This window comes from Plasmodium coatneyi, chromosome 12, assembly GCF_001680005.1.
Source record: "Plasmodium coatneyi strain Hackeri chromosome 12, complete sequence".
NCBI lineage: Eukaryota > Apicomplexa > Aconoidasida > Haemosporida > Plasmodiidae > Plasmodium > Plasmodium coatneyi.
In genome coordinates this window covers 594,240-620,954 of record NC_033567.1, presented here as the reverse complement: position 1 = coordinate 620,954, position 26,715 = coordinate 594,240, and the positions used below count along the sequence as shown (strand labels likewise).

At 39.2% G+C, this 26,715-nt stretch overlaps 5 protein-coding genes across 5 annotated transcripts; 4 read left to right on the top strand and 1 right to left on the bottom strand.

Moving 5' to 3' along the window:
* Positions 1 to 2,762: 2,762 nt before the first annotated feature.
* Positions 2,763 to 3,845, top strand: PCOAH_00038120 (Uncharacterized protein; the record flags this gene model as incomplete). Its single annotated transcript, XM_020060603.1, has 1 exon — positions 2,763 to 3,845. One exon carries the CDS (start codon positions 2,763 to 2,765, stop codon positions 3,843 to 3,845), a length of 1,083 nt encoding a protein of 360 aa, XP_019916791.1.
* A 4,292-nt stretch (positions 3,846 to 8,137) lies between these two features.
* PCOAH_00038110 (NUDIX hydrolase) lies at positions 8,138 to 12,391 on the top strand (the record flags this gene model as incomplete). The annotated part of the gene is made up of 1 exon (XM_020060602.1): positions 8,138 to 12,391. The coding sequence occupies one exon, from the start codon at positions 8,138 to 8,140 to the stop codon at positions 12,389 to 12,391; it is 4,254 nt and encodes a 1,417-aa protein (XP_019916644.1).
* A 3,037-nt stretch (positions 12,392 to 15,428) lies between these two features.
* On the top strand, positions 15,429 to 18,428 carry PCOAH_00038100 (Uncharacterized protein; the record flags this gene model as incomplete). Its single annotated transcript, XM_020060601.1, has 13 exons — positions 15,429 to 15,885; positions 16,018 to 16,108; positions 16,218 to 16,281; positions 16,385 to 16,443; positions 16,604 to 16,664; positions 16,822 to 16,935; positions 17,130 to 17,190; positions 17,293 to 17,443; positions 17,553 to 17,647; positions 17,839 to 17,875; positions 17,978 to 18,037; positions 18,134 to 18,194; positions 18,330 to 18,428. 13 exons carry the CDS (start codon positions 15,429 to 15,431, stop codon positions 18,426 to 18,428), a joined length of 1,410 nt encoding a protein of 469 aa, XP_019916581.1.
* Positions 18,429 to 19,018: 590 nt separating this feature from the next.
* PCOAH_00038090 (Uncharacterized protein) lies at positions 19,019 to 20,239 on the bottom strand (the record flags this gene model as incomplete). The annotated part of the gene is made up of 1 exon (XM_020060600.1): positions 19,019 to 20,239. The coding sequence occupies one exon, from the start codon at positions 20,237 to 20,239 to the stop codon at positions 19,019 to 19,021; it is 1,221 nt and encodes a 406-aa protein (XP_019916493.1).
* Positions 20,240 to 21,040: 801 nt separating this feature from the next.
* On the top strand, positions 21,041 to 25,045 carry PCOAH_00038080 (Uncharacterized protein; the record flags this gene model as incomplete). The annotated part of the gene is made up of 1 exon (XM_020060599.1): positions 21,041 to 25,045. One exon carries the CDS (start codon positions 21,041 to 21,043, stop codon positions 25,043 to 25,045), a length of 4,005 nt encoding a protein of 1,334 aa, XP_019916798.1.
* Between the last annotated feature and the right edge of the window lie 1,670 nt (positions 25,046 to 26,715).

The window sequence follows — 26,715 nt, the reverse complement described above, 5'->3', positions numbered from 1 at the left end:
GGTTTACGCTCGGTTTTTAGGCAGTTCTTACGTAACCTGCAGATGTGGGGTTGCAGTGAAGGGGGGGGTTAATACTTTCACTGAGGGCACAACATAGCACGACATGCTTCCCTTCATGTGCGATGGGCCTACATACACATGGCTATCCATATGTATACGTAATAAGCACACTTCATGCGAACGGGGTTTATAGCAACGGGTTAACGCGGTAACACACGTTCGCCAATGGCGTAGAAGCTTAGGGCGCATTAATCAGCATATAATTGCCGTTATTTTATTATATATATATATATATTTTTTTTTTCCGTTTTGCCCGCGATACATTCCCTCCACTTCGCGCCCCGGCACCCGCCCCGCAGCGGGATAGGCCCTCTCCCCCTCTATCTGTGTATATCCTTTCATCTCAACAGGTACATTTTCTTTGTTCTCGCATTAAGTTTGCATAAGCTCGAACAATCGTTGCCACGCACAATCGTAGGTATGTACAATCGTTGTTGCATCCCTGCACAGGCGCCGGGTAAACCCCAACTTCCGGCAAACGTTTAATCAACTTTTTCGCTGCTTACCTTTACTTTTCCCCTTTATAGGATTTCCGTTCGGCGGGATGATGTAAGAATTCTCGAATAAAACCTTTTTATATTTTCTTCACAAATATTTTTCGTCACTGTTTTTTTTTTTTTTTTTTTTGCAAGTTCATTTTTAAAAATTTGCTTTTTTAAAAACGACTTAATTTTTTAGATGAGCTAAGCCGACAAGGTGTCACCTTTTTTTTTTTTTTTTTTAGCAAAATTTGATTGTTTTTTTCGCGCTTTATGTGCCCCCGTGGCCTCTTCTTTATGTATTGACTTTGGGGTCGTTTTAATTTATTTGTTTTCCCTATCCCTTTAAGCGGCATATGGGGAGTTAGCGGCGAAATTCTCGCGAGTGCGCATATATATTACGTGAGGAGGCGTATTATCCACCACTGCGTGCTCAGCACATGATACGGGTACATAATTAGGCATACGTAGGTAGGGGTGATAAATTGTTTTGGATAATCGAAGCGATATGCGTGGTGCTATTTCGAGGTTTCCCTTTCGCAGTCGCCGTCCCGTTATATCCTACTAGCATAAACATATACAACGCTGCTGCGCATTTTGCAAAACGGAAAAGTAAACAAGGAAAAAAAAAAAAAAAGTGCCTGTTCGAAGCATCTAAAGGAAGGTAAATTCCTTAATAACTGTGCATTTATTTAAGCCTGCTTTTTCATTTGATTACGGGGTGCGGCCATAACTCCATGCGTTCAAGCCTCTATGTGCATTTCACTTTGGTCCCCAATTTTTGTAGCACCCCTCAGGAGGGGGTGACGAACTCCGCAACGTTATAGCGCCTACATGGCATAGTAAAATGACAAAGGCGTATCAGCTTAAGTACACCTATTTGCTTATGCGCATACGGGTGGATAGCCTATATGGCGCTGCTTAATCATTTCCTGAGAAGTGCATTATTTTCTGTTGCGCCAAGTGGGTAGCGTAAAAATGTGGCCAGTTTGGAAGTAGCCGGAATATTTCGCCGCACGTACATATTATTACATGAATTTTTTTTTTTTTTCCCCTATTTCCGTGATATAATATTGCACTTATGGTGGGTCCATAAGTCGCTATGATATCCTTCGCCAGAGGGAGGCATAAACCATAAAAATATTGCGCATGTAAAAGTGCAGAAAAGGAAATGTACATGTTGAAGCGCTCGTTTGGGGGGGAATTTACGGGGGGGCTACTATATTTTATCGTCTCCTCCGTTTAAGGGAACCGAATTGGAACATATATGACCACGCGCGTATTTTCCTCACCCGTGATTAATTCTGCTCATCATACTTGGCACTGCCATAGAATATGCGTAGTGTTATAAATGCATGGGGCAGATCTAAGCAGAAGCATGTTTTTTTTTGGAGGATTAAAGTATTGGATGTTGCGAAGGCAGGCACGTTGAGGAAAACACTGCTGAAGTGACTGACCGCTTTGTACAATTCTGAAGCAAAAATAAATAAATAATTTTTTTTTTTTTTTTTTAAATAAAATGAATAAAGCATGAGGAATTTTCCCAGTTTATTTTGCTTTATTTTACCTTTCTTTTTTTTTGTCGTCATGAAAAAGAGAGGAAGGCTTGACCAAATATCTTAACATCGCAAAAGGGCGAATGAATTGGGAAGTAAACCTTTTAAGTGGTTCTAAGTGGAAGTTTTTTCATCTCCAGCCCTGCCTCTTTATTTTGTACAGTTTTCCTTCCCATCATTTGGTGATTCCTTTGTGGTGTTTTGAATGGCATCCATTTTTGTGCAAATCATGGGCCTCATATAGGAAAAAAAACCGCGTCCTTCAGTAGAGCTCTCTGGGGGGGTGTACATATAGAAGCTTATCCATCCCAACGTGCATGTATTGCTGCCTCTACGACGTTTTGTGAGCCTGATCGAGTGCGTACCCACATGCGTTCGCTGCGGAGGTGCACAAATTGAGGTGACTTCCCCGCCCAGTCGGTAGTAAAACGGTGGAGAAAGCTAAAAGTGGTATGGACACGAAGAAATGCGAGTGCCCAAGTAATACAAGCAAAAAAAAAAAAGCGCATATGCTACTCTGCGCAAGTGGGAGGATTTATCGTGTTGGCGATTTAGCGTCTTAACCGGTTGGCCGTTAAACCGTTCGGCGTGACAACACCCAGGAGAAGCAACTTCCGGAAGAACACCATACCCCCGTAAGAAGAAAGAACAGAAAAAATTGCTCAGAATGGAATTCTTCGAATGGAAAGAAGATAACGTAAAGATTGATGAAGAAACGAAGAAGAAACTAAACGAAAGTATCGTAAAGTCCGAAGATGTGTACAACGTAAGTGAACTGCTTAAACGCTTTCGCGCGCTTAAATTTGATAACTTAAATTACCACTCAGACAAATGTATTTTGGCAAGAGAATGTGCACTGCTCTACATACTGACTTATAAGAAGCACATCGAATCAGTGAAAGAGGAAAATATACAACTCGTTGTGAGGAGTATACGAAGGTCCATCCTGAGTGTGAACAACATAATTAGCAACATAACGGAGCAAATTTTAAAATGTTTTACCATTTTAAGGAATTTATATAATGATATTTTAAAGTTAAATAATGTATATTTGGCAGATTATTGCTTATTTTCAATAATAGATGGCATTTTGGGAAATTTAAATGACGAGAAAATTCATCAGTCGAAACCTTCCCTTTGGGGCATGGCAGGATTCCTATCTCTAATCATTTCAAATTATAAAAAGGCCTACTTTATGTATAAAGGAATAATTTCGTACAAGTGTATATTCACCATACCTATATTTTTAGAAGAATCTACGGATCTGAAAAAAATGGAAAAATCAGATTTGTACAATATTATACTTAAAGAGAATGATGAAGATATTTGCTCCAATTTTTCACGCTTCGAAGCATATACAAAATTACACCTTTCCATTTTTATAATTTTAAACGACACGAGAGAGGTGTGGAGTTACATATCTGAGTTGTTCAACAGTGCTTATAGGAGGAAGAAGTACATATACTTTTGCTTAATTTATTCTGCCCTGGACGTTTCGTCTCACTACTGCAGAATAACATTTACTACTCATTTTGAGAAATTATTGCAGTTATTGAAAACGGAGCTCATGCCCCTTTTAGAGGAGGAATTGAAAAAAAATCCACCCCCATCTAGTGAGGAAAAGGTTGTGCAGTACTATATTAAAAAGCTGCACGTGGAACATTTGGAAAATTTGTCCAATTCTTCTTTGCCGGAAGGGGTGGTCGTCATGCCCGATGAGAAATTGTTGTACATGGGGTTGGGGCCATAGGAGACGCTTCTTGATCGTTCAAGTTAGCTGTCCCACCGTTTGTCTTTTACGTAACTGTTTTTTTTATTCTTGTTTTTGTGCCAAAAGGGGGCCTGTGTGCTATTCACAGGCAGAAATTTGTATGTGCAAGCGGTACACCGCCTACGAGTACCTTTTTTTTTTTTTTTTCCGTATCAATTGAAAAAAGTGTTTGTCTCTTTTACACATGCTATATTGCAGAATTTGAGTTGAACTTTTAGCTTCCCCAGGAGGAGTTGAATTATTTTTATTTTATGTTAACCATTTCAGTGAATTACATTTGTGCCAACTCGCTCGTGATTGTCACGATTGAGTTAGACTTGTGGAGTTGCTCCTGTGGTCGTAGCGTCACGCGGCAGGGCATACCGCACAGAAGCATACACACCGTATTTGTTATGTATACCTATATGAACTTACGTGCACACATGTGCCAAGTGGTAACCCTTCTTAAAGCTTCTCGCTTTGTATTTCCTCTGACTGTGCTGTGAATCTTTCCAAAAAATTATTAAACCTGTTTTCCCTCCCCCCGCTAAATGTGTACAGGCGGGTCAACTGCAACGAGTACACCCAAACGGGTAATGTGTAATCAGAGTTGAAAGCCGACGTACTTACGTATGCTGCTTCGGGGAAGGAGAGATAAAAAAAATAGTATATTCTTTAAATGGTTTATTTTTGTTTATAAACATTTCCAAACATTCTTTCAAAGGACATAATTCTATATTCCTCGGAGAAGCAATTAATGGGTACCATTCGTAGGAGGGGGTCCCGAACAAAAGGGAAAACCATATCTGCGTTCCTTCCTTTGGTATATACAAGTAAACCCATTATAACATCACTTTTTCTTATTTTAATTTATCTATGAATAAAATGGCTATATGGGTCTGCTAAGAAATGGTTGCATTGTTCTTGTTTACCGGGAGGAAGTGAGATTTAAAAAACCCTACTTGGCATTTTTCCGAACATGCTTCTTAATATGCTGTACGCGTTTTAAAGATAAATGTTTCAAAAATAACATATGCTCTTCTTTGTTTTTTTCTTGTAAGAAAATTGTATATAGGTATACGAGTACCATAACGTAGATGTAGTGTGTCACTTGTAGAGGCATTTTACATTCGTGTGCGTACAATATATATATTTTTTTTCTTTTTTTTTTGTATACCAATCGAAGTGAAGTGTTTGTTCAGAACAGACTTTGTAGCGTCACATTTGTACGTAGGATTGAGTACATATATAACACCCAAATGGCAAGCTCTAAATTTACAAAGAAATTGCCTTGAAATTACCACAGGAGGAAGCATTGCTTTGGAGAAAATAATTTACGTTATAAGTTCCCGAAAGGTTGAAAGCATTTTCTACATTCTGCTATTCGGCCATTGGGTCAATCCGCAACTTCGCCCGTTCACCCTTTTGGCACTTTCTCCCTTTTTAAATGTGAAAATGGTACACTCATTTAAGGAGTGATACCCAATTCTTCGCTGTGCGCTAAAATAAGTGTATATATGTAGGTGCATATAAGCACAGGTACGTGCACGCATATGCAATGCGTTCAATTATGCTCGTACATCTGTATGCGCGTTTCACCAGGTATATTGTGAAAAATGCGATTACGATTATGTGTTTTTTTTTTTTTTTTTTTTTTTTTGGAATCTTCCGTTATTCATTTGAAGTTTACAATAAGCAGGAATTTTTGCATATACGAATCCTGTGTATTTTTTTTTTTTTTTTGACTACATTTATGGCAACTACATTTATTTGCATTTGCATTTGACATTTGACATTTGGAAGTGTAAGCTTATATGTACGTAAGTGTATATAGGCGAATTTTCGTGAACGCATTTTCTACAAATGTAGTTCTCCTGAGTTTAGTGTTTGTAAGGCTGTTGCCTCTAAACGTATTGCTTATGAACATACATGTAATTGAAGCTTCGAAGCAGGACTTTCCTCCAGGATTAAACATTCCCGAGGGGGGCCAAAGTCCCCTTTTTTTTATCCCCCTTATTTTGTTCTTGTATGAAAATGACTGCGTGAACGCTAAGTCGCGCAAGTTGTGTTTTAATTTGCTTCTGTGTATGTACGCGTGCAATCGCGTAGTCGTTCTGTCGTTCAACTTTTTTGTACAGTGTTGTGCGCCAAGGTATGTATATCCATGTGCATGCCCGCGCGTATGTGTGTTTATGCATATGTACAGACACGTGTACGTATGACGAGTTTGTTTCTTTACTTTTTTTTTTGTCCGTATGTAACATATATAGGTATACGTACATTTGCCGATATGTTGTGTTTGTGTGTGTCCCTGCACAAACTTTTATTTGCCCAACTTTGTTGGAAGCCGATATGTTGCAAGCAGTTGACAGCGCGTCAATCCGGAAACGTGCCTAGGTGCATGGTATCAAATGTGTTTTCCGCTCCCCATTCAGGAATATACACATATGAGCACATTTATGGAACGCTCAAAGCAGAGACAAGAGAACATGTTCCATACACCCGCTTGTGTGCACGTATGCATATATGAACAATACAAATTTCAGAATGGGAAAATAAAATATGACTTTTTTTTTTTTTTTTTTTTTTGTTTTTGTAAAATTGTCAATATGAAAATTTAGATGATCAACGTAATCTGTCAAAAAAAAAAAAAAAAAAAAAAAAAAGGATCATAACCATTTGGCACATTTTTTTTTAACCTAAATAGAGTGATTTGTGGACTTTTTTTTTTTTTAAATTCATCCATATATGCATGTTCTTGAACTTTTATAATTAAATATGTCGTATTCGTATGTCCTACGCGAGCACGTGTAAATGTGTGGGTGCGTATGTACGCACAAGTGTTTGTAGGTATATATGTGTATATATATATACATGTATATATATTTATTTACACAATTTGCAGTTTTTTTCGTTTTCCACCACATTTAAACCTAGCCCATTGTTTTATTTCGTCCGCGCATGTTTAACGTGTATGCCTATGTGAATTTTTTTTTTTAGCCCCCCAACCCCGCAATTATTTGTCTTTCTGTTATTTCCATTTTTATCGTGTACCAAGAGGAAATGGTATCGTTTCCCTCATTGGTGTATGCAGAAAAAGGAAGAAACGAACGAAATGCGAAAGGTCGTGCAAGCAAAATAAGAAACAGTAAAGTCTTTTTAACTGTTCCTTTCGCGCTTCAGAAAAAAAAAATGCTTTACATATATTCATGAGTAACCCAGGACATTTCACGCCTTGGCGTAAATTTGAAGGGCATTTGCGTGTCGCCCCTTGTTTTTTACGTTCCTGTTTATGTTTGCACAAATTTGTACACCATTTTTTACACTAAATTTACACGTAATTTTTTATTTACCCGTTTTTCTTATTCCCTGGCGTTCTTATGCGTACCCATCACGCACCCATTTATGTATATGTGTAGTGCTACTACGTACAATACGCGAGTGAGCCCGAGCAGACACCCATGTGTAAGAAAAGGCGCTTACATATAGAGAAATTGAAAAGGACCTTTCCCCCAAGTTCCATTTTCAAATAAACAAATCTACCAACGCAGTTTTGTTTGTTTCGCTATATTAACCCCACTTTGTTTATCACCATTACTCTGTTTGTATTTAATATTGTTGCTCATTCGTTCTTTTTTTAAAGGTGCCCATACTAGTGTAAGAGTAGAGTAGTTAAGGCAAGAGAAGCATTTAACTAGTTAAGGGCGTACATGTCCAAGAGCGTGTATACGTAAAAGCACGTACGTATGCATACGCATACATGTGCATGTGTTATTTTTTTTATACAAGCGAAGTATCCTTAATTTACAAAATGTGCAATATATGTAGTTAGTCCTTTCAGCTTTTTTTTTTTTTTTTTTTTTTTTTTTTTTTGGATATGTTAATATTTTTTTTTATCATCATACCCCATTTGAGTTGATTTGTTAATAATTTTTTTTTTTTTTTTTCACATTTTTTTTTAGCTATTTTAGCATTTTGGGCTATTTTAGCCATTTTAGCTGTTTTAGCTGATTTAGCTCATTTAGCTTCCTTTTGGGGGGAAAATATAAGACGATTTACGTGTGTATGCAATTTAAATTTTGCTTCCCCTCTCAATCCATTTGTACAAATGAGCAGCCCTTTATTCGTGTTCATAAGAAGGTGACACATTCATATGCATTTCTACGAACATATTCGCAGTTCTGCATACATGTAATTATTTGCGTGCCGCCCTATTTTTGAACATTTCTAAATGGAATCATGTTTTTTTTGTGTTTTTTGTAACATATATTTATCATCTTTTGAACGACAAAATGAATTTAGTAAAAGGGGCCAAAAACAAAGCGCAGAAACATTCGCAAAACAAACATGGAAATAACAATACAAAATGTAAGAAAATTTTCAGTGCACACAGAATTAAGCAGTTAGCTAAGGATAAGAAATTGTTGGATGATGCTTTGTTAGATTGCTATGGAAGGTTCATAGCTTTACTTCCCGAATTCCTACTGAAGGATCATGTGCACTTGTACTTTCAAATTCAAGAGGCATACTGGTGGTACGATGATATGTGGCAGGAAAAACACCCAGACAAGTTACCAAAATTAAGTTTAAAAACATTTGGTTATTTAATATGTGATGATTGTCCAATATTAAAAAAATATGTCCCACCGTCAGCTCATGAGAAGTTCTCCCTAAATTGGAGAAGATATTGCAGAACTATACCGCTGAGAGGTGCAATTCTTTTAAATCATAATTTAAAGAAATGTCTATTGGTTAAGGGTTGGAGTACGGATAGCTGGTCCTTTCCAAAGGGGAAGGTCGACGAATTGGAAGAAGACTCCGTCTGTGCGTGTAGAGAAATTTATGAAGAAATAGGAATAGACATATTCCCATACATCGACGAGAAGGTTTTTATCGAAACGCATATAGAAGATCAGCCCATCAAGTTGTTCATAGTACCAGGGGTAAAGGAAGAAACGAAATTTCAGCCAAAAACAAGAAAAGAAATTGGAGCCATTCGGTGGTTTGAAATAGAAAAACTTTTTCAACATATAAATTTAAAAAATAAAAAAAGTATCCTGTTTGAAAGTAAGAAGGAGCGCATTAACGAATGGTTCGTTGGTCGCTTTATTCCCAATTTAGTCAAATGGATCGAAGTGTTAAGAAGAAGTGTGCCTGCAAAGGATCTGAAAGGAGGAAGCTCCTTCGTATCAGGCAGCATACAAGCGTATAAATATCAAATAAGTGGGCTTGACCAGTCTGTTATTAAAAAGCTTCAAAAGGTTAATTTGAAATCGAAGGAGATAATAAATATCGGTTTGTTCAGAAGCGATGACGATTTGGAAGAATACGACGATGAGAACATGGATGAGGAAGTGAGTGAGGATGTGAATGAGGATGTAAATGAGGATGTGAGTGAGGACGTGAATGAGAATGATAACTTACTGCCGAAGGACGTGGACGAAGAGATGGTCTCCAAGCAGGTCACCACAACGTATGCTAATTATAACAGCGCTATTAACTTCCCAGGGGTAGATAAAAATAGGGGGAGCTTTACCAATGAGGAGGGTGTTAAGAGCAGCAGAACCTCAAGCAGTGTTAGCAATAGGAACATGGACAAAGGAAGCATCGAACCGACTAGGAACCAGAGTTGCACAAATTATTACAACGAGGAAATAGGTTCTATAGCAGGCGAGGGAACTGTCTTCGAAGGTTCACCATTGTACGATGATGTGAACAGTAACGATTCGAAAAATCCTTTGGACCCCATGGGGGAGGAAAGCACGTACGTTGTAGAAAGTACATATAGTAGGATGGAGAAAGAACTTATGGGAAATAAAAAAGTGTATGAACATGTAGATGACGTCATTGTGCCGTTGAGGAGGAAAGACATATTACTAAGCAGTTCGTTGGACTGTCATGATCGAGCCATTTTAGGAGAACTACCGAATCAGAACAACTATAGCAACGATGTGGGAAATAATTACAAGAATAGCGCGATGAGAAATACGCACAACACGATCAGCTCCAACAGCTGTTGCACCGAAAGGATGAGTAATGAGGTGAAAAGAAGCTGTAGTGGCGGAAATGTTGCGCAGAAGGATCTGTGTGGAGTGGAGAGTTACCCACCCCCCATAAGCGAAGTTAGCAGTAGTGCAGTAACAATCCTCTCCAAACAGAACAGTGTCAGTATCAATAGCAGTGGCACTGGTAGCAGTACTAACAACAACAACAACAATAATAACAATAATAATAATAATAATAATAATAGTATGGCCTACCATGGGCCGAACAGCAACAGTGCGTACAAGAAAACGCCCAATGCGCATGCTTATAATTATGGGAAGCATTACGGCGAATATGATTCTGCAGGAGCGAAGGGGTATCGCTACAGCTTGAACAAGATGCGAATGGGAGGACATTTATCAGCCCTAAGATTGAAGGAGGTGGGATTGAGAAGCTTTGATGATCAAGACATGGAGAAAAGAAAAAATTTCCACTTGCAAGTTTATGGCAAAAAGGACAAATTAAATTGTGACAAAAAGGAGATACAAAATCGATATAAAAAATTAAGTTTGAAGAGTGCATATCATTCTTTAGATGATACCTCCGTGTATTATGTACCCACAAAGAATAAAACGCAAGATGCGTGTAATGATAAAACGTTTGGCGAGAACCACACCAACGGATGGAGCGCCGAAGACATGTTTAAATTGAATGAGGAGAAGTTTGGCATTCATTCGACGTACAATATAGAGGAATATACAACCCCGCTAGTTTATAAGGATGAGAAAATTGGTAGGTATAATAAGAGCGCAAAGGTTGAGGAGGGCATTAGTCCCCACGTTGTAGGTAGCAGTAACAAGCTGGGGGGTGACTACAACATTAATATTAGTGGTTCCACTGAAAGGGGTAACCTGGTTCATGGGGGGAAAATATACAGAAGTAGTAGTGGTAGCAACAATGACAGGAATGAAGATAACCCTATGGCGCGGTCGAAGGGGGAGTTCCAGAACAATGCCGGGAAGGGGAACCCAATTCACGCCCTTAATGAGAACGCGTACAAAAACGTGAAGGCCTTGTTGGAGAGCAAAATGAAGAGGACGTCGAAGAGTAACCTCCCTCTACTGAATGATAAAAATGGTAAGAAAGGGATTAGTTGTGCTAGCAGTAATATGAGCGACAGTAGCAGGGGAATGGGTTTAGTGAAGAGCAACAGTGAACGTGTGAATTTTATCAATGGTTGTTATGTTCATCACAGGCAGAGTGGCGACGAGGATCCAAAGAAGGGAAGTCAGGTGGACATGCCTGGCAGTACCCCCATTAACCTGTTAAACGGAATCAACACTGTAAGCGGAATGAACAGCCTGAGTGCATCTAATGGAACAAATCGCACAAGCAAAAATGAAAGTGTTAACATCAACCCAGCAGTCAGCCGCATGGAGGAAAGAAGAAGCGATATAAGCGAAGACATAATTCGAACCGAAATGTTAAGAAAGTATAAGCTGAAGGAAGGCTATGGCGCCGTCGTGCAGGGAGGAGATGTGAACCAAAAGGAAGTAAACCATTTTGTCGATTTACATAAGAGTTCCATTGGATACAATCACATGAGTGATGGGAAGAATTACAAAACAGATACACAGACGAACCGTAGTGGGAATGCCCCCCTTCCGAATGAATACATTCTAAATACAGCTAATCGGAATGACAAAATGGACATAATATCGGGCGACGTAAATTATAAAAGTAGAAGTGCATGTTATGACACCAGTTATATGAACAAAAGGAAGGATAGTAACAATTTGGTTGACAAATCGAACGTAGCGGAACATTTGAATGAGAGCATTTTAGGAATAACAAGTGACGGGATGAGTGGTGAAGGTGCTCATGAATATAGAAGTGTACCAAGCCGTAGCTCCTTTGGGGGAAGCTCTAATGGAAAAAATAAATTAACCCCAGCTGATTTGAGAAAGAATAGGAAAGTGATTGATAAAAGGGAATATTCTCATTTGGATGGTGAAGGAATGGATCTTCACCAAATTAAGGAAAAGGGAATTGTTGCTTCGAAGAAGGCTAGCCAAGACAGCAATAACAGCAGCAGTCATTCGAATGAGCCTGGGAAGTACCTACTAAATTTAATTAAAGGATCGGCAAAATCGGACGTGGCAACCGATCCCAATATGGCCAATAACCATCGTAATAGTGCCAGCAGACCTAGTGTTATGTCAAGCAGTAGTGCGAAACCGTTAAGTGAAAAGGAAATATTGTCCAAATTTTACAGCAATGAGGATGGTAATCATTCTTTTACTAAAAATGCGAACCCGGCCCATACTTCCACGGTGGACAAGAAAAACTCCATCAATAATGAGCAAAGGAACGATAACTATAGAAGTGTCATTCCAAAGGGTGACCGGAAAGTGGAAAAAAACCGAAACAAAAAGAACGTGGAGCATCTCACTTATGATGTCGCTGGTAAGAGCGATGCACAGGAGGAATCAGACTTTAACGAGATGGAGATGATGGAAAAGCTGTCGAAGCATTTGAACAGTTACAACCCCTTCGAGTGAGACGCGCGCATGTATCAGTGACGCATGTATCTGTGTGTGTGGGGGAGTTTGCAAGAACGTTTTTTTTCACAAGTCTGAATGGGCGGAACGGACTATTTGTTTGAGCATATCGTGGAGATAAGGAGTTGCGTTAGTGTAACATTATGTGGGGTGGGCTAATTGTAGACACTTTTTTTTTTTTTTTTTTTTTTTTATTTGCAAAACGGATTTGGCAAGTTATTTGCAATGTTGCTTTTTTTGGGTTATGTCACAATGAAGCCGTGGGTCAGTTAGAGTTACCGTTGTGTTAATAACCGTAATAATGTAGAACTTATTAATTTTTTTTTTTTTTTTTTTTTTTTTTTTATGTTGTCACTTATTAATAAGCAATGATGCGTTGTCATTTCGTTAGACTACCTTTCGACGTTATGATTTTAGCGAGCGCAATGAATTCGAGTTGCAGCTTTTTTGCTTAATTAAAAATGCCGGCTCCACACACGGGCATGTGCATATACATATACATCTGTATATATATTTGTGTGTGTACCACTGTCATTGTTAATTGCTTGTTTGCCTTTTTTTAGTTTTCCAAGTTTATCACCAATTTTTTTTTACCCTATTTGGCATGTCAAAATTTGTGAGTGGGGTGTGCACGCCTACGTAATCGCGTGTATGTCGTTTGTGCCGCTTATGCGGATTATGCAGCTTATCCCGTGTAGCCGTTTTTTAGCGTGTTAGCCCCATGTCACATCTGCGAGCGTTAATAATCCATCCACGCCAGCAGTCGTGTTTGAAGCCGTTACGAGGTTTATGCGTAAACGTATGCGCCTTGTTTTTTCCGTGTGTGTGTACTCCACGCTTATTCTTCTGATCATAGTTATTATGACGGTAATGGTTAAGCTACTTTTTTTTACACGCATTCATTTTGTTGTTACATACTGAGCATCTCTTACAAATGGCACATCTTTAAAAAGAAAAGCAGCCTCATGAACGCATGTGTACGAATGCACGTGCGTGTATGCGTCTATATTGCATACATGTGCGCGATTTAAAAAAGCTTTCAAATTTTTTTTTTTTTTTTTTTTTTTTTTTTTTTTTTAATGTTTTTTTTAAATCTTTGTATTTGTCTAATATGTCGTAAACAGTCCATAGAAAGGAGAAAAATTGCACAGTTTAAAATTTACGCATGATTAAAGTGTGTCTTTAATATTGAGAGCCCCTTCGAGGGGGAAAAAACGGTGTGTGTGCGCACATATGTATATGTGTGCTTCTATTTTGCTTATTTAGCTATTTATTTGTTTATATTTTGTTTATTTTTTGCTTAATTTTTTAAGTGCTCAGGGCGTGTAGATTTGTGCATGATGGTTGCGTTAGCGTCTGTCTTCATGCTGCGCACTATTTTTTTTTTTCGTGCCCCTTCGAATTTGCTGAGACCTGCCTTAGCGGCGTACCTCGCTCTGTGCAGCTTTTTTTTTTTGAAGTAAATGATAAGCCAAGTGGATACCCATACGATGAGCTGAGCAGGCCAGAACATATGGTGATAATTTTAGCCTACAGACACGCGCATTATTTACAGTTATTTTTACTAAGCTAAAATAAAAACAGTGGAAAATGGGGTGCACACAGGAGAGGAAAATCCCCTGAAGCAACATCACCTCAGATTTGAAAACATATATGTGAATGTTGTTCCGAAGTTGTCTCTATATTATATAATTTCCTTGTAACGTTGTATGATCTTTTTTTTTTTTTTGTTCCATTATTCCCCCGTTTGTTCTAATTTTTCACTCATCATTCGTCCATGTTGTTCCATTTTAGTCTTAACACACTGGCCAACATTTTTAGAGCTCCCCTTGTGTATGCATCCAGGTGTGCCTCTGCCTTCGCGTGTGTGCATATACAGAAGTGCCTATTTAAAACGGTTACGAAACTTACCCCATTTTGTGTCTCCCCTACCCCTGTTTAAGTAAATGCTAAGGAGCATTTCACGCCACCGGCGCTGCGCAAATGTGAACAAATGAAAAGGCCATCCTAGGGAGGCAAACTCAGCACATGTGCAGTGCACTTGTTGACGCTGTTCTGTCTAGGCACGATCCTATTTTGTCATTTTATTCTTTTAGAAGCTACAAATAGAATAATATAACAAATGGAGCTATCTAATTGAACGCGCACAATGGTGTAAAGATCATGGGAAGGGAAGAAACGTCCCCTTCTAAATGTATGCATTATAGGTTTGTGTTGTATGTAAAGTTCATCCGTGCGAGGACCCATAAAATATATAAAGTGCTAGCCGTCCCTCGTCCTTCCCTCCGTTCTCATTTCGTTTGGAGTAATTATTTCGGCACAAAAGGTAAAAAGAGGGTTACTCCAATGCCAGTTGCAAATTTTTATAAAAAAAAAGCAAATTGGGGAGGAAGATAATTTCCTAAAAATGTTATGCATCAATCATTTGGGAACAAACGTTGCAGAGCAATTCTGCCCCTAAGGCATTTTCCACATATAACTCCTCATATCGAAGGGAAAATTACTCCTGCGCCAATTGTGTCTCGCTTATTTTTTACATTTTCAATTTTTCATTTCTTCATTCTCCTAGCGACATTTTTGGAGAATATATGCCGCACATATTTAAGGGAAGGTTCGTTCCCCGGTGGGGGACTTATTTTTAAAAAAACAAAAAGAATCAATCTTGTATCGGTATTTCCCCCCCCTTTTTTTTTTTTTTTCTCTTTTTGCAACTGTTTTACTTGTGTGACAGAAGATTAGTTAAGGGTACATTTTAAGAAGTACCAAAAATAGAAGCACATCGGCTAGGAGAGCTCCTTTTAGTGAGTCCCCCATAGCAGCCGCGAAACACTAATGCCAAAAAGGGGAAATGTTTGAAATGATGCACGAAAATGTACGAGTAAAAATGAACGAAGGAAAAATGTGGTAGTAAACGGAAAGGGATAAGGAAAAACGCGACTTTTATGTGGCTACCTAATTCGCATCATGCGATTCTCCTCCAGTCCAAATTTGAAAAAAAAAAAAAAAAAAAAAAAAAAAAAAAAAGGGAAACTAAACCATGCATCATTTGGGAAAAGCTCTCTGCTTCTTCTTCGTCTTAAAATGTATGGAAAAGGCTACAAGTTTTTTTATCCAGAAGGTACACATTTTTCATCTCACTGCATTTAGAAATGGTGACAAGTTGGCACACATCGGTAAGAAATGTCCTAATCGCATGGGCGTGTCTGTGAGAAGGAAGGGCGCCTGCCTGAAGAGCCACGATGAGGAGGAAGAGGGAGAAGAGGATGAAGCAAACGAAGCGGACGAAACGGAAGATGAACTGGATGAGTTGTTAGACGAACCGGGCGAGGTGGACGAGACAGACACCACCGACGGCACGCTCTCACCCCGCAGCGTGAAGAAAGTCACCACTGGGGGGAAGAAAGTCAAGGCAGGGAAAATAAAAAAAAGGAAAAGGAAGAAAAAAACGACGAATGGGACTAAGTGTAGAACGTGCAATAAGATATTAAAGCCAAGTAGGAATAATGACACCGTCTATAAACACACATGCAATGTAACCGTATTTGCATGTGAGTACGTATTACCAATCGGAGCAAATGCCCGTTGTTTATTGCTCCCTCCCCCCTTCCCATTGATCCTATTCCCAGGGGTAAAGTTTTGCGCCCACTGTGGCACGAACGTATCGGTAGAGAAAATTAAATTGAAAAAGTACATAGAGGATATCTACTTGCCTCTCAGGTGAGGGTCTAGACACTGTGTATATGAATGTGCAGGGAAAGAGTACCCATATGAGAGGCGGGACAACCTGTGAATTGCTAACCTGCTAGTTTCTCCCATTTATATGTAGGAAGGAGGAAGTAAGTGACAACACCTACCGTGTGGAGAAGGGATTCTGGAACGACATACTGCCAGTAAGGACATGCTCGACGTGGAAACGGATGTTGTGTTTGTTCACATTTTTCATTTCACCATTTTGGACAAATTTTCCTTTTTTCTTTTTTTTTTTTTGCGAAGAAATTAGGCAAATATGAACTGCACGAATTGGGGCCGAACAACTGGGAGGGATTTTTGAAGTACGTTTTTGCATCGCAGCTGAATGCAGATGTGAATGTAGGGGCATCATTGGAAGGTGTTTTTGTGGCGTCTTTTCGGATATACTATGCACCTTTGTTGCACTTTATAACTTTTTTTCTCCTTTTTTTTTTTCAACTTTTATCTGCACCTCCTTTTCAGGTATTTAAAGTCGAAGAATTGTTCACCGAGGACGATGGCCTTGTACCAGTCCACATATCAGGTGGGGCACAATTACAAACACGCGGCGACATCACACATTGGAAATTTAATTTCGTTACCCTGTTTCTTTTCCCCCCTTTTTTTTGTGCTTAAATACGTACCTTCAAAAAGAGGAATCCCAATTTAACTCTCCATTTCGCTTAACCCCCCCCACACAGCAATCACTGAAATATGCCTTATACCGGGACTACCTAAAAAGCGTGCATAATTTTCGTAAAATTAAGAATAGCACAATTCCGAGGAGGAAGATTACCCCTCTATCTCCCAAGGAGGTATGTCCAGGGGGTGTCATAGCTTCGTAAAAATAACACATGTAGCTAAGCGAAACGGAGTGTAAAGAGAAAGAGCAGCGATTGAATGTTTGTAAAAGGACACCCACGCATGTTCCCTATTGATCCATTCACTTCGCTTCACGACGTTTCATTTTGCTTATCTTCTTTCCATTTAATTTCCTCCCCCTGCGCAGATAGAACTGCTGCTGATAAACAGCGGCGACATGCACAGAGCCATCTTCGCCCTTAGTATAGGTACTGTCGCGTAAAGCATCACTAGCATGTAAATCATACATGTGAGCAAAAAATTCGACATTTTTTTTTAAACTCTTATATGGTTTCCCCAAATTTACAAAGGCATAGGGTTGCGTCCGTCCGAGGTCCTGCGAATTCTTTGGGAAGACATCAATTTTGAAAAAAAAGAAATTTTCATTAAAGGGCAGAAGACCAAGTATAGCAACACGGCCATCCCTATGACGAATTTTGCCTACAATGAATTGGTGAAATGGTACAACTAAAGTCGTATGTTTTTGCGTCCATTCGTATTATTGCGCATGTAATGTGGCTCATTTTTACCGTCTCAAATGCATACTTGATTATTCTACCCAATGCGACAGGTGGGAGATAGAGAAGAAGCCTCTGAAGGGGCTGTGCTTTTATTCGGAGACCATCAAAAATAAGTTTAATTACACCAACACGAAGACACCACTAAGTAGGTTCTCCTTATAATGCATAAATATAACAAAAAAAGAGAAAAATATTCCACTCAGCAAAAAAGGACAGTTATCTTTTTTCGCCCATTATTCACTACGTATGTGATGCGCATGTAACTAGTGGCAATTGCTCATTCGTTGGTTCGTCGCTGGAATACACATCAACATTTGCACGCTTCCACTTTCGCAGAAACGTTCAAAACAGCGCTGAAGGGTGCAGCCAAACGGTATGGAAATAACTCACCACGGATATAACAGAGTGCTATGCGCTATGTCACTGTGTGTGTGTGCATTCAACGTAAAAACTGTGTGTTTAATTTGCTCCTCAGGGCTGGACTCGAAATCAGCGAAGACGGAAAAAAGAGAAGAATATTTCCCTACTTGTTAAGGTTAAAAAAAACTGTTTCCGCTGTTTTGCCCAAATTGCGCAGAAATGGAAAAATATTTAAAATTCATTGACGCATTTTTTTGCCTCCCTTCTGTAGACACTCCTTTGCAACAATTGCTGCAACGTCAAACCCACCTGTCCCGCTTCCAGTTGCTCAAGTATGTCATTCCGTTTTTTCTTCGTTTGTGTTTTTCCACTGTATATATATGTGTACTTTACCGAAATGTAATTTTTTTTTTTGCCAAATTTCCATGTGTGCGCAACGGTACTATTATCAAATCATTTCTTTGCAGGCAATTATGCGACACTCCTCCTCAAAAATGTTACTGGACACTTACACGAAGGCAGGAAACAACATAATCAGGGACGGCTTGGATAATTTCAAAATATAGGAAAGTGTCTGATGAGGCTTGCTGCGTGCCCATTGAGCATAATTAAATAGCATCTCGAATTTGTTTTGTTCGAACTGCACATACACACGAACATGTGTGTGCGTATATGTGGGATGAACAAATGAAGCGTCAATTTTTTGTGAATCCGTTCTCTTGCGCGTGGCTACAGGTTGCGCAGAGGATGGGTATATTTGCCATTTACCATTTTGCCCTTTTCCATTTTGATTAGCAGTAATTTTTTTTCGCATGCATTTCCTCATGTGCAGCATTTTGTTGGTTTGTCATGCTGTGCCAGATGGAGGCAAACCATACCTTTGTGAGTTAGACCAACGTGCGCTACATTGTGGCGTTCTGCATTTTATTCTTCTTTTTTGTGCCCCTTTTTTTTGTACGCCTATTATCTGTCCCATTTGGCCCATACCGGTAGACCAGCTCTACATGCCTCCCTTCCAACGCAACAGCACGAAAGCTGTTTTTTACCTTTGTTAAAAATGCAACCATTCGTATGCCTTTATGAATCAGAACTGCATGTTGTACCGATTCATTTTGGCAACTTCTAGCTAGTCATTTTTATCACTATGTAAAGCATTTTAACTTTCCCTTTTAATTGCAACCACCTCTTCAGGTGTGTTCTTCTCTACCTGATCGTCCCCATCGTTTTTGTCCTTTTCCCCATTTATATTTTCTTCCATTTGGTTTGAATCCAGCGGGGTGGTAATTTTATCATCGGGACTGTGTTCGCCCTCTATAGGTATTTCGTCTTCCCCCCTTTTGGTATCCGACTCAATGGGGGTTCCCTCCACATTGAGCACTTCTTCCCGCATTATATCAGCGTCCTCTTTTGCGTCAACTTCTTCCTTTATTTCCACCCTGTCTATTATATCTCTATTCTCTTTTCCTTCCACGTCTCCCCTTAGTTTCACACCCTCTTGAGGAACATTTCCACTTGGGAAGTTCATATAATTCTTCGCCTCTGAGATTCCTTCCGTTATGTTACGCTGCAGTTTGCAAATTTTGGAATCCCCCCTTTGTGTATGCTTATCCAACACTCTTGGGTCTACTACCCCAGGACACACTTGGACACATTGACTGCCCTTCCTCCTACCATCCTCTTCTTTTGACATGCTGAAAAATGACGTGTTCAGAACATTCGATGCAATGTTAAATATGGAGTTCAACTTTTCTGTTTCCATAAGTAAATTATATATGTTATTTTTGGTATGCTCTTTTGGAAGATTCAAAATTTGCCCCTCCTTTTTGTGGGGGTTCATCTTTACATGTTGGTTTGGATTTTTTATAAAACTCGTTTGTGCGTTTTTATGTTCGTTTTCATTTTGGGTGGCACGATTTGTGTGTTGCCCCGATTGCGCATTGGTTGTGTGTTCGATTAGTGGGGTATCTCCGTATGGTGTGTTTCTACGTGGTGAAGCGGCATCTCTAGGAATAGGGGCGACCGAGTCAGGAGTTGCATGTGTCTGCCCTTCGCAGGGTTCACGCTGAACATTCTTTTCGTTATCACAACCATTGCAAATATCGGTTGGTGTTTCGTCCTCACGTATATCCGGGGCATAACTCAACGGGGGTGACTTTTTTTTGTCAAAATTTTGTGTAAGTTCTGTTTTCACATCATTTACAATGTCTCTTATGTGATTTTCTAATTTCTCATTCTCTTCATCTAATATTCTATTTCTGTTTTTTAGTAACTCCATATGGTCAGAAATATTTATCAGCGAATTCTGCAGCTCTATGATCCTCCTAATTAGTTCGTTGTTGGAAAGCCTTTCCAACTTGTCATTTTTTAGGGGATGCATTTTGGGGGGAAAAAGAAAGAGCATTCCTTTTTTATCACGTCGTTAGGAAAAGGTTCTTTCCAAATTGGATAACTTAAGGATCATATGGCTTGGATGTGCACTTTTTACACATGTAATTCGGACCGATGTCGTACACGTTTGTGCAAACCTCTTGGTGCCCCTATGCATGCGTGTAAAGGGTAAGCACACAAAATTTTCCCCTATAACGGTGTGAATTAGTCGGGGAACCGCTACTCTGCAGGGGAGGTAAAAAAGGAGAAAAAAAAAAAAAAAAAAAACGTATAATCTACAAGTGTTAATATACACTACTTACACCACATGGGGGGGTCCTGGCTTATTCTGCACGATTTGCCCTTACCCGCGTAGATGCCAAAATGGGAAGTGACAATTATATTGGTGAATGTACAATCAGTTGGCCGAGTATTCGACAGGCTTGCCGTATTAATTGCAAAAACAGCATGCGATCTGCGCGAAGGGGCCAGTCAGGGGGATATGCTTTTCGAAATAATTGAACAAGGTGGAAAAATTGAAAAGCAGAAAAAGTGGGGAAATTCACGAATAATACGTGAAGGGTCAAGCGCCAAGGGTTTTCCAAAAAGATACACATACGTATAAATATATGTGCGTGGTAAGCCCCTCCTTTTACGTGGCCTCAAAAATGTGAAGGTTAAAGTAGGCAACCTCAGAAGTGGGCCCACCAGTGTGTGCGTGGATGTGTCCTTTTTTTTTTTGCACCAGATGAGAGTTCCATGCGGGGTACTAAGAAGGACGCAACCGGCAGACCCAAGCGGAGCGCGCACAATGGATAAAGGGATAAAGGGGACACTGCTTTTTGCACATTTGAACAGAAGGACATATATCAGCAAGGTAGAGGAAATTACGAAAACAAAAAGCTGCACCGTCAAAAAAAACAAGCTCAAAAATATATACGTAGATTTTTCCCTTAACAAATATATCAACATAAATAGCCTTAACGTAAGCAAATTTATTAAGACGCCAATACATTACCAGACGTTTAGAGAGCTTGTCGACACGATAAAGAACGTTAGCAATGTGAGGCTGCAGAACATTCACTTGGTGCGAAAAATTGTGAATTCCATGGGGGTGTACGTAACGAACTATTTAAACAGTCTCAGTCAATTGAACCATTTGAGTAGTTTAAACCCGTCCAATGGGGGAGCCAACCTGGAAGACAACTTTTACGACATGGATAATTGTGACGAGGACGAAAATGCAATCACTCCAAGTAGTATTATTACTGTTTTGGTTAGTCTGTACAAACTAAAATATCGAAACGAGAAATTTTTACAATTGTTGGAAAGGCTTATCTTTGTGAAGAAGGACAAGTTTAAATTTGCCCAGCTGAATTTAACCCTCTACATTTATGCCTATTTCAACAGAGTAAATAAAACGTTCATAAATTGTCTACTAATGAATATTTTGGAAAATGAAAAAATGCTAAATGCAGAAAACATTCTGAGCATTTTCACGTCGCTATTTTATTTAAACTGTAAAAATGAGAAGACGTTAGACCGTTTGGTAAATTATATCATTTCGAATAATCTACATTTCGACATAAATGTTATTATTTTTCTTCTGAACAATTTGAAGAAGATGAACTATTCAAATAAATTTCTTATGGAGTATTTCCACGATCAGATTATTTTCAAATTGGGCTTCCTTCCTCCAGGGGGGGCAGAAAAGGGGAACAAAATTGTCGACCGTTTTTTTTTAAAGAGAAAAATTCAGCACATTATTGATGAGGAGAATCTCCAACAGAGGGGGTACCCATTTGGTGTATCCACCGGGGGTGACGCTCAACAGGGGAACCTTCACCATATGACACATGTGAAGGATGAAAAGAGGGGGGAAATCACATCCAATTACTACCCTCCAATATTTGACATGGATCCACGTTACAACCTCTGTGAAGAACACATAAACAGCACGTACGGATCGGTGCACAATAAATACATTGTGGAAAATAATTACGTGGATTATATTTACGAGTATTATAATGAGAAAGACCTGGAAGAAGGAAGTAAGAGCAAATTGGACATCCTCATGGAGGTACTCATATACAACAAGCACTTCAAGGAAGACTTACTAACCGTTTTGTATGAATATCTGCTGAACAATTTAAAATCCTTTATGAGTCAAAATGATAGTGACATGTGTCGTATCTTATCCAACATGTATTTTTTTCAAATAAATAATTTCCCGAATGTTCTTCTGTTGAATAAAAAAATACTGCTAAGTATGTGTCACCATTATGTACCCTTTTACAAACGGACCAACATAATGATTTTTCTGTACATAAAATTGCTGCTAGAGAAGCACAACTATTTTGACATGTTCATAGACACCATATTGCAGAAAAAGATACAAACAGATTTGCTATCTTTGGAAGGAAAACAATTTTTAAATTTGCTTAATGAGTGCAAAAATTATAGTGTAAGCAAGTACCTTTGCGACATTTCTTTGGTGTACTTTGACTTTTTTACTGTAAAGTACTCACCGGATGGGTTAAAAGAAGTGACGAACACATTAGACAAATGTGAAGGGGGTAATCACCATGAATCCTTCCCCCCCAGAGTGATCAACCCCCACAGGGATGAAAAGAAAAAGAAATTTATAACACTCCAGTTTAACGAAAAAAACAAGCTACGCTCCTACGACGGGCAATTTTTATTACACCTTTTTTACTTCTACATTCAGATGAAGTACTACGAGGGCATATTCCTATTCATTAAGAGCTTATTTTCCGGGGTGAAAGATTTCAGTAAATTCGACCCATACGTATACTACAAAGTTAATAATCACTCTGCCGATTTTGACATGAGGTATGACGTCCAGGAGGTGCAGAGGGCGGATGTGTACGTCAGGCTGAATGCAATGCAAATAATTCACCTGTACGAGTATTTTAAAAGCGCCTTTGCGTCAAATGAGGATTTTATCACCCAGCAAGGTAACGTAATAAATGCGAACCATGAAAAGGCTCTGTATCACCACTTTTACGCATTCAATGGGGATAATTCTGCCGATGGCAACGTGGGGGATATTACTCCCCCGACGTCGCTTCAAACGGAACAGTGTAAGCAGCCTTTGCGTTGTGAAAGTAAGACGCAAGCCGGTCCAGTTAGCAAATATTTATCCACCGAATGGATAGTTAACTACATTAGTGGCAATAACGTCAATGTTACTTCCAAATTGGAGTCAAATCGAACGTCTGGAAATGTCCTCGACGGGGGAATCCCCTTGGAGAAGAAATACAACTCGAAGTTACCAAAAAATGGAGAATTAAAAAATGAACATGTCAAGAAGAACGGAAATATCGTCAAAGGCGCAACAATCCACATTGAGGGAAGCACCTTCCACGTAGACAGCCATGTGTATAATGTCCTGAGCAACATTTTCTTGTACACCCCTGTGGACCTGTTCGCGTTACACATTCACCACTTTAATTCGAAGAATATTTTTTTTCTCCTGCAGAACATAATTTTTAAGTTAAATTGGGTGAACATTCAATACCTATCCCTTGTAGTTGCAAAGATTTTTACCCGAATGAGTGAAGAAACATGTCGAGAAACGAAGAAGGAATATATGGTCTATCTGGATTTCTTCCATGATTACTTACTGGGGGATGAAGGAACTAGTCAGAAGTTTTCCTATCAGTCGAAGCGGACAAGGGGCACACAAAAAGTTAGTTATCTAAATGGGGAGGACAAAAGACTGCTTATAAGTAGGATTCACCAAAATTGCATAACCACATGGAAAGACCAAGATAAGGTGAAAAAACGCATCGCATATATTTTGTGCAAAAATAAGAGCTACTCTAGGTATGTAAATAATGATATCCTTTTTGACGAGAAATTTCTAAGCCTCCTTGTTCAGATTGTTTTAAAAAAAAAAACAATTTTTTCCTCTTGTTCCTACTACGACATGATGAATGACAGTTTGCTCCTCATATTGAAGTCTTTACGAACGAGGAAGAAAAACCCAAAGTACATGCAGAGCGTGGAAATAATAACAAACATATTTCTGTTTAGGTATATTCAGTACAAGTACAGAGAAGAAGCGAATGAAGACAATTTGTCCAAAAGGTGTGCATCCGAAAAGGTGCCCTTTTTGGATCCCCAAGTGGTAGATGTGCAAGGGGGGGAAAGGGGGCTATGCCTGAATTTGGACTTGGACGTAAACTCTGACGCAAAATTGGATTCCCATTTGGACTGTAATTTGTTCCAACGGTGGGCCCACGGAGAGGAAACGCCCGCCCAGCAGAACGAGCAATGTAGACGTAGAACACATAACAATTCTTTGCAGCGAGAAGAGAAAAGTGATCCTTGTGTAAGCATTACGAATGCACCAGGGGATGACAGCCAAAAGGGGGCTTCCAATTCCCCTAGTTCAGTAGATGAGGGCAACTTAAATGGGGAAAATCAAATGACGAAGAGGAAGGATGCACTGAGGAGATACATACGAATATATTATACAATTGTGAAGGTTCGATATTTTCACGAAATGTCTATCAATAAACACATATTTCGTGAATTGTGCGTAAACAGAGAATACATCGATAATGGCATCTTTTTGAATTTACTTTTTTATATATATAAGTACAAGTTTGACGAAATGAGATACATTCTCCTGCTGCAGAAAAAATGTGCCCTGTATAAGGACTTATATTATACGCATTCGAATTGTAGGATAGTGGAATTTCTTTGTAAAAAATTGAAAATTAATTTGGACGATAGCGTCAGGACTGTCCCCACGAAGCAGACGTCTTATGATTATGAGAATGTGTAGGGCGAAAAAAAAAAAAAAAAAAAAAAAAAGAAACATGCTAATGGGGAGGAAATATGTACATACATACAGAGGGAAAAAAATTTTTTTAACGCGCACAACTGGGCGTCTCTAAAAAAGGGACAAAAAATTTTGTATGAAAAAACAGAAAAAAAATTATCTCCCTATTTTTGAAGTCGAAAAGTTGTTTCACCAGTGTAGCTGTCCAAACGGATGTCATTTGTGTAAACACTTTTACACATTTTGAAATAGTAGAACGTTTTTTTTTTTTTTTTCTTTTTTCTTTCTTTTTCCTTGCGATCCAAGCGTCGTCACTCCTTTGGAGAATTTCTGTTTCATTTTTTCGTATGCGACGTTTTGGAGTTACCACTCATGTTGGGCGTGCTAATAAGAGTTCGCTTAATTTGGTTTAGCGACAGTTTGAAAGATGTTTTTTTTTTTCCCTTCTTTCACTCCCGTTTGTTTTCGTTTGTGCGTCTATCGTGATTGTGCTGTGCCGTTTTGCGTTACACGATTGGGTAAGTGTACACATGCTTACATAAAACATGCAAATTCGTTATTTTTTTTTGGAGGGGGCGCGCGCAAAACGGAGTTATTTTGATGTGCCACAGAGGGAATGTTCCTTCAACGTTGCAGCATTCGAATTCCTATTTTGATTCGTACATTCTGCTGTTCATTTTTTCGTAAATTTACAAACGTGTAAAAAGCGCATATGTAGGAGGTAATGGTGTGGGGGTGTTCCTAGGACTACATTTTCTTTTTTTCCGTGCGCGTTTTTTTCTTCCCCCTTTTTGCATTTCACGATTGCATGTGCATGAAGAAGAAAATTGCAGTTTTTCCTCTCATTATGATCCATGCATTTACGCGTAAATTTTTGTGGAAGTACACTTTACACGTACGTACACGAATGTACATGTGTCTGCCAGGAGCCGTGCGATCGAATGAAGAAAAAGGGCAGCTAGATCAGCACACGAATGGGAGTTGTAGATTGGTAAATTAGCAGTTGGTCTTGCATATCCCCCAAAATTTGCGAATATACCATGTGAAAGCGCCATACCCCCGTGAATATGTGAATTTGTAAACCTCCCCATATATACGTACATATCTACACGCGTGTATTTAGTCCAAAGTGCAAAGCGCGAAGCCGGGACAATCCGCCAAACCGCGCTTCCTGTACATTTCTTTCTGCTCCTGCAAAATTTTTATAAGAACACATTTATTAAAAAAGGGGGTATAAAAAGAGAAGAAAATGTTTGGGTGGAGTTAAAAATTTCACCTTTCTTATTGAGTTTTTTTTTTTTCTTTCTTTCGCAACGTTATAATATATAGCCTGCGCTGGGGCAGGAATCTCAAGTCGAATTTGAAAGCGGCGGTACAGCGCGTGCCACGCGTACACACCTATCTATGGCACTTTGTGTATTTTTTCAGGCCATTCGGTTAATCTCTTTCCATCTTCTACGTCCGCACGTTTGTATGGAACTGCTCCCTGTGGAAGTACTCCATATGCAACTACGCTGCTCTTCGTGAGTGTGGTCCCATCGGACCCCGTGGAATACCCCTTTTTTTTTCGCATGTTCCAACTCCTTTCCCCTGTGATAGTCGCAATTTGCACGTAGAATAAGCATATACCTCCCTGGAATTACTCTCATCACAAGAATGGTATATCTAAAAAC